Consider the following 13,610-nt stretch of genomic DNA (forward strand, 5'->3'; position numbering starts at 1 on the left):
TCCTCCTTTAAGTCTTTGTTTAAATGTCACCTTTTCAACAAAGCTTCCTTCAGTTGCTCTATTTTAAATGCAACCCACTTCCTCCTCCCTAGTCTGTTTTTTGCCTTAGTACTTCTTTCTAACATGTGACATACTTGTACTTACTTACTATGTTTATTGTCTGTCTCTCCCTTTAGAAGGTAACCATAAGGGCGGGGATTTTTGTCTGCTTTATTACTGATGTATATGAAATTCCTAGTCTTGGGCCTGGCCCATAATAGGCTGCCCAGCAGTAATTATGGAGATGAATGAATGAATGCCAGACATCGTGCTAAGTACACATGCATTATCATTATCTCAGCTCATGCCCCTAACAATCTATGAAGTAGGTACTGTTACTGTTCCCCTTCTACAGATCAGGAAACTGAGGCTCAGAGAGGTTAAGTAACTTGCCTAAGGGGAGGATTCAAACCCAGGTTTTTCTGACTCCCAGGCCCATGTGTTTAACCACTTTGCTTTACTGTCTCCTTAAGAAAATATAAAAGGTACTTTTCTTCTTGCCCTCACTTTAAAATAAGTATTTAAAATTTTTTTTTATTTTTTAGAAAAAAATGTTTAAGTCACAAAAGGAAAGCATTTATAGGATACACGTGTGTTAGTTACTAATGCTTCGTGTGAGGGTTTCAAGGGGAAAGCAGCATATGGTGGTTAAGGGCGTTGGCTGAAATAGCCGGTTCATAGGATTCTTGGGATGCAGGGAACAGGCAGCACATAAAAGGGACAGCGTCCTTTCTCTCTGGCTTCCCCTCTCCTTGTAAAGAAGTCAGTAGGTGGCTCCTAACTGTTCTGCTACTCAGTATCCTTCCAATTTTGGACAGTTAAGTCATTCTGAGCTTTTTCGCTCCATCCACAGAATAGGTCTGGTGGTTTTTCTACCTAAAGCGGGAAAGGGACTGTCCGGGCTTATCTCAACCCTAAAATTTTTAGTTTTCTTTATTTTGTTTAGGATTTTTTCTTTTAAGTGTCAGGTGCCTACTCTAATCCACCATGATAATTCTATTGTTTTTTTTTTAAGTATTTTTTAGAAACTACATATGAGTCTTACGTTCAGAATTTCAAGTTACTAACATGAATAGAAAAGTTTTCTTTCTCTGGCTGCCTTGGGTGGGCAAAAGTAGACACTCTCACTTTACAGTGATGAGTTTGGGACCTGGTTTAACAGATTAATAATTCCAGCTTGAATATTCTTTTTTTTTTTTTTAACATTTTTGTTTTAAAGGCACTGTTCTCATGTATTTTTATTTGGGAGGAGATAACTGGGTTTATTTTTAATTACTTTTTTTGCTGGAGGTGCTGGGGTTTGAACCCAGGACCTTGTGAATGCTAAGCACGCACACTGCCACTTGAGCTATACCCTCCCTGCCAGCTTGAATATTCTTCATCTTTTATTTCCGTCTTCTTGTCAGATGTCTCTTTTTTTCCCATCCTTTTTAATTTTGCAGTACAGTACCTACAGAAGAGTATATAGTTCTTATGTTGAGTACAGATAATTATAATCACCTTTGTGACTGTCACCTGGGACAAGAACTAGAACAGTGCCAGCACCCTGGAAACCCCATGCGTCCCTCGTGTTCTTTCCAGCTCTGGAGTAACCCTCATCATGAAAAATGTCATCATAACCATTTCCTCACTTTTCTTTATAGTTTACCGCCTATATATGTGGCCCTAAATGATACATTTTAGGCTTATGGTAAAATGTTCTCTAGAATTGATCAAGGAGTCACATTCTGTGATCTTATATATATAAAACACCTTTTTTGTTATTTATTTATTTAGTTGTTTGGGGATGAGGGAGGTAATTAGGTTATTTAACCTTTTTTTTTTTCAAATGGAGGTACTGAGGATTGAACCCAGGACTTGGTGCATGCTAAGCACGCACTCTGCTACCACTGAGCTATATCCTCTCCCTGATATAACACATTTTAAAATTTACATTAAGCTTCATTTGAATGCATGACATGTTGAAAGGCAAAAATGTCTAAATGTAGAAAATAATAGCCTCTGTTACTGTTGTCTAAAATCATACGGGTACATTTTAATGAGGGAACATTGGTCCTTTATCTTTTCAAGTATCAGATGAACATCCTTTCTTTTTCAGAAGTATTTTTTACCTAAAGAGCAAAACAACAGTATGTTGGCTTGAAAACTAGATAACTGCATCTTAGGTCAGCCTTGCAGACTTCTGCCATCCCTGACAGATAGATGTGTGATAAAGCAAGCAGAGTAAACTGTTAATTGTAGAATCTAGGTAGTGGGTACATAGCTATTCACTGTATAATTCTGTTAGCTTGAAAATTGTTGACAACAAAATATTAAGAGGATATCATAGAATAAGAAAACATCTATTTAAACTCTGCCCTGGGAGAATTTGATAAAGTAAGTGGTCTGTTTTCTTCTGTTTATAGTATTCATGATTTATTTCTAAGATTTAAAAATTTAGCGGAGGATTTGTGAACCCCTAAATTTTTTTCTTCTTCACTTTTAGTTTTCCTTTAACATCAGCACTGATGACCAAGAAGGCCTCTACAGTCTTTATTTTCATAAATGCCTTGGAAGCGAAGCATGGTCTAATGACAAGTTTTCATTCAGCCTTGATGTAAGTACCATATGGAGACTGTTCCTGTGGGTTTTGTCAACTGTGTAAGATGTAAGACGTTTATTTCTTAGTAGTAGTTTTAAGGGGATATATGTATGTATATGTATGACTGAAACATTATGCTGTGTATCAGAAATTGATGCAACATTGTAAACTGACTATACTTCAATAAAAAAACAAATTAAATAAAATAATTGAAAAAAAAAGTACTTCTAAGAGTACTTAAGCAGAGTAAGAGAAAAATGTGGCCAGAATAATATTTCTGCCAGTGAGCAGGATACTTCAGCAGAGGATTCATAAATGAGAAAATACAAAGCAATTTAGGATGTGTTTACAGTTCCGCCTGTGCATTAAGAATGTGGTTGTAGTGTTTGTAAGTCAGTTGTGACTCAGTTTTAAGAAAGAACGTGGTTGTCATCTGCTGGTACTTAACTTTCTTAAGCTTCAGTGGAACAACTAAGATTACGAATTGCTGAATATGGGATGGTCTATTCCTGAAAAGTAAAAATTAACTTCATGTTGGTTTCAGATTGAGATCACAGAGAAGAATCCTGACAGCTACCTCTCAGCAGGAGAAATTCCTCTTCCTAAATTATACATTTCTATGGCCTTTTTCTTTTTTCTCTCTGGGACCATCTGGATTCACATCCTTCGAAAACGACGGTAAATTATCACCTCCTTGAGCCCTTCAAGAGTGTTTGGGGATTTGTATAATTTCTCCTTTCGCTGTCTTCTTAACCTGGAGGACTTGGCACTAGCGATCTTGTTCTCTTCAAAGTGCATCTTCCTCAAAACAAAGGGAGACTGTGCAGGAGCCTTGCAGTGTGGGAGGCCTTCGCATGCCTTGGTGTTTGTTCACTTCCCATTGCTTTGTTCAAAAAGCAAATCCAAATATTTTAATAACATACAAGCAAAATAAAATGTATAAGCAAAGTGTTTCCATAGCGAAGACACCACAGTCCAGGACTCAGAATGAACACTTTGGTCTCATTCAGGGGCTGTTCGTTCTGAAGGGGAGATGAGTGACGCCAGCTCAGGGCCTGGGTGGGAGTGTGGAGTTACTGCTGTGTCCTGAAGGCCTCAGCCCAGAGCCTGGCTGGGGTAGATACCAAACTCCAGAAGTTTGTCACTCGAGAAAGCCTCTTTGAAGCCCACCTGCCTGATGCTCAGTCTTTCTTCTGAAACCCCTGAGGCTTTAACTTCCTGTTCCGGGTACTTGAGGGGAGCAGCTGCGCATGTGTGGAGCCAGTGTTTCATTCTGTCTCCCCCCCAAAATGGAAAATGAAATATTAATTTTCAGTTAAAGAATAATGTCATGTGTTTGCTATAGTCTAAGGCCCTTAAACTGTATAAATGGCACTGTGTGTTATATACTATGGTATTATATTATGGATTAACTTAAATTCATGTAATAATTAAGCACCCTCAAATGCCAAATAACCTCCTTCTCTGGAGCAGTAGGGCAGAAACTGAGACCTCTTTCATTCCTGGTGGCCTGATTGTCTTCAATTACACATTTCTTACGTACCCTATACTTCAACAAGAAGTAGACACGCTCAGCTGGGGTACAAAACTGGGGTGCCGGGCTCTGCTGGGGTACTGGGCTCAGCCGGGGTATGGGGCTCTGCCGGGTACTGGGCTCTGCCGGGGTACTGGGCTCTGCTGGGTGTGGTTGCTGGTTCCTGTTTATTGTGATATCTTTTACACTCACCAGATGGACGGAGCTTCTAGATTACTTGTGAAGGACCCTACATGATCATGTTTAGACCTGAGATCAGGCAGCCATGAATAAGAAAAAAGAATCCCACAAACTCAGGGCACAAAGTGATTGGGAGGGGGTGTTGTTGGTTTTGTTTGTTTGTTTGTTTAAGAAAGTCTTGCTTTTGCCTTTGTTAGAAAAGTAAGAACTAGGAGTCAGAGGCCTGATGTCCAGTGTAAGCACTGACCATTACTGCCTGTGGGCCTTGCTTCACTCTAAGTCTCTTTCTCCTCAGCTACGAAACTGCGACAGTAATTATTGCCCTGCTTTCCTCTCAGAGTCTTAGTTCCTTACGTTAGTTATATGAATCCCCCTGAAATAATGTATATGAGAGAGCTTTGCAAATCAGGGTGCTAGGCAAAGATGAGGTTCATACAAAATAGTTTAGCCAGATGTTCAGTGGTATTTTAGTTTCTCTTTGTTTAGTTAGGCAACAGTCATTGTCACTGGTTCACTTATATAAAATCGTGACAACAATTTAAAATCTGTGGTTAAGTGAGGCTGACCTACTTTGTACAGAGTTGTACAACATACTGAAACTTCTTGTTAAAGTATAGCATACCTACAGAAGCGTGTAGTTGCAGCCGTCTGCCCCACCTCCATGTCCTTCCTGGAGCCTTACAGCTGGCTGGGAGGTTGGGAATTTGATATGTTTCCAGGGCTGCCTGCACATTTCAGAGCCCTGTTGAGCTGGAGGGAACTGAAAGATCTTTGCCTTGTTCTGTTGAGGCTTTGAGAGAGGAAATGAGAGACAGGGCTGGCGTACCCCAACAGGGCTGGCCCTGGAACCCACATGGGCCTGCTGTGGGCCTGCAGCCTCCCTCATCTCTGAGTTCTGTCCTGGGCCCCAGAGCATGGGGAGAGGGATCCTGGGGAAGTGGGGTGGGAACACGGGCAGCTGATCGTCTTTGGTACCTGCTCTCTGCCCAGCCAGGCAAGCACTGGATGTTGTGGCTCCTTGAGGTCAGGGTCGCCCTGTTTCCAGCACAGGTTACTGAGGCTCGGGGAGATTAAGGTCAGGGGAGAGCCAGCACTTGAGCCGGGTTGGTGTGGCTCCAGAGCCCAAGTTCTTTTCTTCATTCACATCGCTGCCCCGGCCGCTGACGCCGTAACTCGGCCTGCAGGTCAAGGTGGCCAGGGTGTGGGTGAGCACAGCCCTTGACCGTTGTGCACTCTGGGTAAATCTTGTTGCTGTTCAGGAGTGACGGGCTGCTCTGTCCTTGACTTCCCTTTTGACCTTCAAGTAGGTAGGCACTGGAGCAGGAAAGCAGCAGGGAGGAAATCAGCCCGGAAAGGGGTGTGCGTCAGTTCGGGACACACCCTCCTTATCGTCCTGTGCAAGGCCCTCTCCTGTTTTATTTCCTCCCCACCCATGGCCAGCCACTCAGATGTGTTTAGTATGTGTTTTGGATATTTGTGTATTCTTAGAAACAAATAATGTCTATTGGTATTTCATATATTTTTAATATATATAAACTGTACTATCTGTAGGTATTGTTTTTGTACATATTTCACTCAGTAATATCCTTTTTAAGATTTAGCCACATTGCTCTGTGTACATCCCATTCACTGATTTTCAGCCACTCCGTGTCACCCACAGTGAGCGTCCCCACATTTTGTGTATCCATCCCTGAGTGATGAACCCTAGGTTGTCTCCATCTCCCTGCCCCCCAGACTGTCATGCTCCCTCCCTGTCACCTGTGAGGTGCATTCTCAAAGGAGGTGCACTGGCTGTGGGGTAGGTGCTCATTTCATGTCACTGAATGCCGCCACATTGCCCCCCGGATGCACGCCTGGACTAGCTTGTGCTTCTGCTGGCAGCACTTCACATTCCTCTTTCCCCACGCGCTCACCTGCACTGACACCTTATTTCTTGCCAGTCTGATGGGTATAAATGGGTACCTCATTTTATTTTACATTTCTCTGAATATTGGTGATGTGCATTATCTTTGCAGGGACTCGTGAACCTTCTGGGTTTTCCATCTTGTGACTGCCTGTATTTACATATTTTTCTGTTGGGTTTTCTTTTTATTGTTGCTTCTTTGCACGTGTTCCTTGCGTATTCAGGTCTCAGTCCTGTGTATGTCTTAGACATTGCAAATTTCTTCTTCCAGTTGCATTGCTGAGTAAAAATCTTTCATGTGAATGAAGTCAAAGCTAATCTAATTTTACTCTTTTGGGCAGTGCCTCTTGGATCCTAAGAGGCCTGTTCCTACTCCAAAATCAAAAGTGTGTATTTTATGTTTAGCACCAGAATCCATCCAGGGTGTAAGTAAGTGTGAAGTAGAGCCTCACCTTTATTTCTTCTGTAGATTTGAGCTGCTTTTTTCCCCCAGTGCCAGTTAGGTAAGCAGCCTATTCTCCCACCAGCTTGGTTTCACCTTATTTATCAAGCGACACATGAATCTATTTCTGAGCTTTCTAGTCTATTCTGTTGGTTTACTTGTCTGATGCCGCACCCTTTCCGCAGTTTTTACTGCTGTGCCTTTGCAGAATGTCTTGATATCCGAGAGTAGGCATGCCCTCTGTAGCTCTTACTCAAGTCTGTGTTTCCTTTAATAGAGTTTAAAGTTTTTCTCCATTATGGTCTTGTGTGTCTTATTAGGTTAATTCCTAGGGTGAGGCAGGAAGGGTAGAGGGATTGAATACCTGGCAGCCTGAAGGTGGTCTGGTGCCTGTGGCTGAGGCGGTGGGAGTGAGTTGCCCCACTGGCCTGCTGTGTCTGGCAGGTTCCAGCCATGAGCAGGGAGAGTGGGGCACGACCCTGGCACTTTGACCATCCCTACTTTGACCATCCCTACTGCTTGGCTCCAAACTCGCCTCTCCACCAGCTACAGACTTCCTGCACAGCTGTACCTAATCACCCTGCTTTCTCAGAGATTTCATGTCATTTTCATAGGTCTGTTTGCCGCATTCTTTCTTCTGTGGTCTTTCCAAGGTGGTTTCTGGAGAGGAAGCTGGCAACCTGTTTAGATTTCCATCTTGCTGGGGCTGGGATCCCATGGTGCCTGGCTTCAGTGCATAACTCAGTTCTCTTCACATTGAATCATATATTAGAGATGACTTAGGAGTTCATTCCAGGCCTTTTCTACTGGCAGCAAAAAGCTTTGTGTTTTTGGTTTGCTTAGATTATATTCACTGCCTCCTTATAAATATATGATGTCAGGAATTGTCCTTTGGGAGTATGGAATATTCCTTTAATTCTTTTCTCTCTGTTTTTATAGGAATGATGTATTTAAAATTCACTGGTTGATGGCGGCCCTTCCTTTCACCAAGTCTCTTTCCTTGGTGTTTCACGCAGTAGGTATCAGTATTTGTGGGTCATTTAGGAAACGATGTCCAGTGCCTATATGATCAGGAAGAATAAACTAGAAGATGGGCTAGGTCAGTGGGAAACAAAAGATGAACGAATACCTTTGCAATGAAGCCTCCTTTGGTCCAGGAGGGACTGGTCACGGGGATAAATGAGCACAACCTCCCTAATACTTAAGACATTTTCATCCGTTACCTGCAGACTCAGAGTTTTCTCAGAACTCTTGTTGATTTGTTTTTTTTTGCCCCCAGTCATTTCTCGAGGTTACAATGCCACCTGCTGAATTGTTTCCACGATTTCCTTTATTTTTCCACATACTCCCTCATGTTCCCATTTGATTCAAAATTTAGTGTTAGCATACTTTTTTGAGAGAAAACTGATAATCTAAAGATGGCGACTTAAGAATTGAGCTTAAGCTTTGAATATTTAGTACTGATGCAAATTGAAATGAGCCTGCTCGTGGGAGTAAGAATACAGTGTCCCCAATTTGTAGGCCTACGAGGTACCTGTGGGCTACACTTGTGAGGGTGACAATCTCCAGACATGTGTTCAGGGTCCTGCACTTTAAAGTGTTGTCCTAGAAAAAGTAATAACATACCCAGTTACAGCTCCAGGAAGTGAGTTACTTGGATAATTTCCCGCTTGGATCTAAGGAAGAAGATTCTTTCTGGAACCATATAGATAATGAATCGTCGGACTCTTGAGTTGTTTTCATATCTAGACGGCCACGTGTGGGAGGATGAAAGATGTGTAAAGAAGTTGGTGCCGGTTTGGGGAGTCCTGCCTGGAAGCACTGGGGGCCCACTACTCAAACTTGCCGCTTTAATTAAAATGTGCTAGTGGCTTCAGGTAGCTCTAAATTTACAGATTTTTTTTTCAAAGAAAACAGTTGAAGCTGGGTGATTCCACGCAGATTTTTTACTGACTGATTTATTTATTTATATAAGCAGCAGGGATATGAAAGATAAAGTTCTTGGTCAGGATACTGAAAAGGTCTGTGGCACTTGGAGATTTTAAAAGAAGAGTAGGCTGCCGTTTGCCCAAGTGGATCACCTGCCTCAAGAGAGGGACCTGGACTGGGTGTTAGTGACCTTGAATCCTTGTGTCTGGTTTCTCAAGCTCCTGGTCGTTGATCAGTGCACTCACCTGCTTAATTGTGAATTGGCGAGTGAAGTGCTAGGGAGCCGGAGGGGGCCAGCCCCATCATGTGGTCCTGGCGGCGTTTCCTGTGTCGCTGTGCGTGTGGCATGCGGTGGAGCCACCTGTCTGAAATGCGCTTTTCTGATTGCAGATCGACTACCACTACATCTCCTCCCAGGGCTTTCCGATCGAAGGCTGGGCGGTTGTGTACTACATCACTCACCTGTAAGTGCGCCAGGTGACGCCTGAAGTACTCCCGTGACATGATGTAGCAGAGAAGTCAGGGGGGCTGTGGTAGGGAGAGGCCTGCCCCAGGTTGACCAGCCCTGCCCTCCTATCTCAGCCTGTCCGGGTTCCTGCCAGGCCCAACGTGTGTGGTTTACAGGTGGCCTTCCTAACTTGGGAACTTGGGGCTGTTGGCGTGTTCCTGGGAGGGGGTGCCACCCTGCGGCCACAGGCTGCTCAGATAGTGGGGTGCGGAGCTATTTGTGTGCCTGCAAGGAAGAGGTGCTCACTTCCGGTAAACCTGAATTTGGCCACCTATATTGCGAGAAACACGTGAAATCATAGCATGAGCTAGTGGATCTAACTCTCAGGGTGAGAGTCTGAAGAGACCTGTTGGTGTCTGTTCATTTTTGTCTTTTGCAGCTTGAAAGGGGCGCTCCTGTTCATCACCATCGCGCTCATTGGCACTGGCTGGGCTTTCATTAAGCACATCCTTTCTGATAAAGACAAAAAGATCTTCATGATTGTCATCCCACTCCAGGTAAAGGGGCCCTAATCCTGCTTGTCCTCGCTCTCTCGGCACTTAGCAGGGCTCAGCTCCAGGCCTGTCTGGGAAGAGGGAGTCAGCTCTCCCAGTAACCCCAGCCTCTGCCACTGGGGGCTGAAGACTGGGCTTCTCTCTCTGAATTCTGACAGACCCAGACCTCAGGTCGTTGCACTGGGAGGGGCTCCATCACCCGCCGTCTTTAAACCAGCATGTGACTAGGGGGCTGCTGAGAAGTTAGGGAAACATATTCCTTCTTCTTTGCATCTGCTTGTCAAGGAAGCTCAGGTATACAGTGATTTAATTAACAAATTAGCTTCAAACTGTGGATAACCAGTGAGTTTCCACAAGGTAGAATATTAGACAGTGGGGCAAACATTTATTAGATGCTTCATGTGTTTGGGGCCCTGGACTGAGACCACCTTTACAAGACGGTGAGCCCCTCAGGAGAGGAACCTTGTCTGATGTATAGTAGTCTTATTGGAGGTAAAACCCGGACGCGAGGAACTCATAATAACAGAGATTCTGACAGAGACGCACAGCTCCTCAGCTCTGCTTGAGCAAACGGCATCTGTTTGATAAAGGGTTGTTCTTGTCAGCTGGTCATTTTGGAGCACAGTGTAAATGGGGCAGGTGAGGGACCGAAGGGGACAGCAATCCAGGCACCTAGATCAGCCCACTCAGCTCTGCTGATTGGCGGTTTGGCAGAGTTTGTAGCAAAGCCACCTTCACTTTCAGTAGTAAGGGACATGTGTTGGTGCCAAATAAACGGTAGAGACCAGTTGCTGTAGTTTCTAAGGGGGGAATAGTTCCCCAGATCAAATGATATGGAAGGGCTTTATGGTAGAGATGGGCCTTGCCTAGATTTTAAGGAAAGAAACATGACAGAGGCAAAGTGACACTGCTGTCAAGTGAACAGAAGACGCTGAGCAACTGTACGGGTCTGGGCTGGGGAGCCACCAGGGCCACCTGCCTGCTGGGCTCAGTTCTCAGCCTGCTAGGGTCTCAGAGCTCGTGGGCCCCGGGCTGGTCCTCCTCCCCTCTGCCATCTGCTCCGTCTCCCTTCCCCTCTGGGAGCTGCTGCCATCCCCTCCAGTTTGCATCTTCTTCACCAGCCCAAACTGTGATGTAACGGACACGGTCTTCCCAGCCTCCCGAAGCTCTTCTGCTCCCCAGAGGAAACAAAACACAAGGTTACATGGCAGGTCACTCTGAGGAAACAAGGCCATTTGAAAAATTAAATATGAGGAAGTATGAGTATTTAAACCTAGGGACTAGTCTGGGAAGTCCTTGAACATCAGCCTGGAGAGATAAAACTGTTTCCTTTTGGCTTCGGGAAGCCACTACATTTCTGCGTAAGGAGCGGCTGATCTACAAAATGTGCCTCAAAAACATTATTGGCACTTGGTTCCACACCAGCACCTCTGGGAACATTTTGTGCCTCGTGTGAAGAGTGTGAACTAAGGACAAAATGGAGTTACGCATTTAAGCTGTGAAAGCCTTTCTTTTCCACTTTGTCTTGGTAGATAGAGCCACAGAGCAGATGTTTAGGATGACCTGGGTCTCAGGAGGAACCCAGAAACTGGGGGCCAGTGGGAGACTGAAATTTCAAACTAGTTTTTGCATTTGTATTACGTGAAGTATGGCTTCTGTGGTGTTTTATCTGATAAGTCCCAGGTGGAAGGGGAAGCTGCCCTTCCCGAGCCGTGACACAGCAGGTGTCCCGTCTCTGTAGCCGCGTGGGGAGTTGCCATGATAACAGTGAAGCAGCATGTGTGGGACCGTGGGCTTTGCACGGAATCACAGTCTCTGTTTTCATACCTAACAATGATCTTCTAAAGAACGTCTCACCAATTCCATCTCCCTTAGGCTCAGTAGCGTCGCAGTTGTTAAAACACTGCTGTCTGTTAGCCCACTGAAGGACTTTTCATCACACACTTAGGAGCTTGATGGCAGGACTGAACACACAGACACAGCCTTCCCTTGGGAAGTGGAAGCAGGGCGTGGGCGCAGGTGAGCCCTGTGGGGAGAGCTAGGCCCCTGCCTTTGTTCCTGGGAGGAGTAGCGTGGCTCCTCACCCACTGGCCTGAAACGCTGGGCTCTCATAAAACGGTCCTGTTATCTGTCCCTGAGAGTCAGAGGCCCCATGCAGCCTGAGGATTGTGGGCACTGTGGCTAAACAGGATGGGAAGGGCACCTGTTCACCTGAGTGACTGCCAGGGCCAGAGGGGCATAAAAAGCAAAGTGTCCGGTTGTCTGTTGCTGCACAACACAGCACCCAAACTTAGTGACTTCTCACCACAGTAACCGTTGACTCTCATGTTTTCTGTGGGTCAGGAACTCAGCAGCGGCTTAACTCAGTAGGTCTGTAAGTCTCATGCAGGTTACAGTCAGATGGTAGTGGGCCCGGGTCATCTCGAAGCCTTCAGTGCCTCAGTCTCCTAGGCCGGGAAGACTTGAGTAGATGGGGCGGGAACAGCAGGGCTCCTTGGGCATCTTCCCTCTGTCCACCTGGTCCCTCCAGCATGGTGGCTTCAGGGTGGCCAGACTAATGACAAGACAGCTCAGGGCCCCAGAGGGCTGTGTCCTGAGACAGAGCCCAGCCGATGCGGTATCCTTTGTGGGACCTGCCCTAGAAGTCACCTGCGTCACTCCCACCCCCGTCACTCAGAGCAGTCACAGGCTCAGGAGGAGGGCACAGAGACTGCTTCCTGCTTGGAGGGAAGCAAGGTTCTGCAGGAGGATGTGGAACTGGAAATAATGCTGTGGTCGGAGGTTGGGGCCCGTAGGCCTGGGTGTCCACCCTGCGCTGGGGCTGCTGTTGTGAAGATCTACACGTGCTTCGGGGCTTCAGCGTCTTCTGTGTCCTGTAGGTCCTGGCGAACGTGGCCTACATCATCATAGAGTCCACGGAGGAAGGGACCACTGAGTATGGCTTGTGGAAGGATTCCCTGTTTCTGGTGGACCTGTTGTGCTGTGGAGCCATCCTCTTCCCCGTGGTGTGGTGAGTACCCACGGGGAGGGGGTGTGCACCATGGGGCTTGTCTGTCAGACCTGACGAGTGAGATCACCCAGGGCATCTGTTTAAAAATTACAGCTTCCTGGGTCCCAGGCTGACCTGAATTATTCTCCAGGCTCAGGACCGTGGAATTTGTGTCTGTGTCAGGTTCCCCAGTAGATGCCCCACGGCTGGCTTTTAGCAGTGGAGACACTAGGGAAGAGTCGAGGCGAGAACTCAGTAGCGACAGAGAACAGCAGCCCGAATTTGAAGGGAACAGAGTTGAAGAAGTCCCGTCAACAGCCTCTTCTTGCTGACGTAGATGGAAAATGAGGACGTCTGTTAGCATAGAACTAGTGGTGGTTCTCAGCACACAGACATTTTAGGCATCTGCAGAGTGGTTTGCTCCATTCCTGGAAGTGGCAGGCTTTAGACGCATGTATCGCACTTTGATTATGTGTAAAGACATGTTAGTGCCAGTTGAGTTGATGAGAAGCAATATCCTCAGTAGATCTCATCAAAGTAAAGGAGACTCTTGCTTCACTAGGAAGCGGGTGGAGGAAGGAGAGCTCACAAAAGTAAAACGCTCACCCTCACAGGAATCTAGTTCCATGGCGAAGTGAAAGCAGTCAGTTCGTTTGGAATGAAGTTTAAAAAGATAGATTCACTGACCTTCTATTAGAAGTGAAGTGTTCAACGTGAAAAAAAAACTAGTATTTTTAGGCTCCTGGGATTGATTAAGTCGTTCCGTTACTCTGATTGTTTAGAGCATGGTGCGGATGGAGTGCAGTCCTCGTTCTAGCCAGCCAGGCTCACTCCTGGCCTGACTCTGTCCTGCGTCACATGGGTACCCGTGTCAGTTGAGCGGACAGCTCCAGCGTAGGGGAGAGAGCAGGGATGAGTTAGTCTCCACCACCTCCCGCATCCTGCCCGGGAGCAGTAACTCGGGCGTCCGTTAACAGGACGACCAGCATGGTCTTCAGGTCAAAAGAGCAT

At 45.9% G+C, this 13,610-nt stretch overlaps 1 protein-coding gene across 3 annotated transcripts in view; it reads left to right on the forward strand.

Annotated features, from left to right (window-relative positions):
* Positions 1-13,610, forward strand: part of GPR107 (G protein-coupled receptor 107) — a 54,390-nt gene that overhangs the window by 17,190 nt on the left and 23,590 nt on the right. For all 3 annotated transcript variants that reach the window (XR_004319529.1, XM_032478648.1, XM_032478650.1), the window contains exons 8-13: positions 2,525-2,635; positions 3,165-3,298; positions 7,619-7,694; positions 8,999-9,072; positions 9,496-9,613; positions 12,490-12,620. Coding sequence is in view for 2 of the 3 variants with exons in the window: in XM_032478648.1 (XP_032334539.1) it covers positions 2,525-2,635; positions 3,165-3,298; positions 7,619-7,694; positions 8,999-9,072; positions 9,496-9,613; positions 12,490-12,620 (644 nt within the window). In the remaining variant the exon portion in view is untranslated. The remainder of the gene's footprint in view (positions 1-2,524; positions 2,636-3,164; positions 3,299-7,618; positions 7,695-8,998; positions 9,073-9,495; positions 9,614-12,489; positions 12,621-13,610) is intronic.

This window comes from Camelus ferus, chromosome 4, assembly GCF_009834535.1.
Source record: "Camelus ferus isolate YT-003-E chromosome 4, BCGSAC_Cfer_1.0, whole genome shotgun sequence".
Classification (NCBI taxonomy): domain Eukaryota; kingdom Metazoa; phylum Chordata; class Mammalia; order Artiodactyla; family Camelidae; genus Camelus; species Camelus ferus.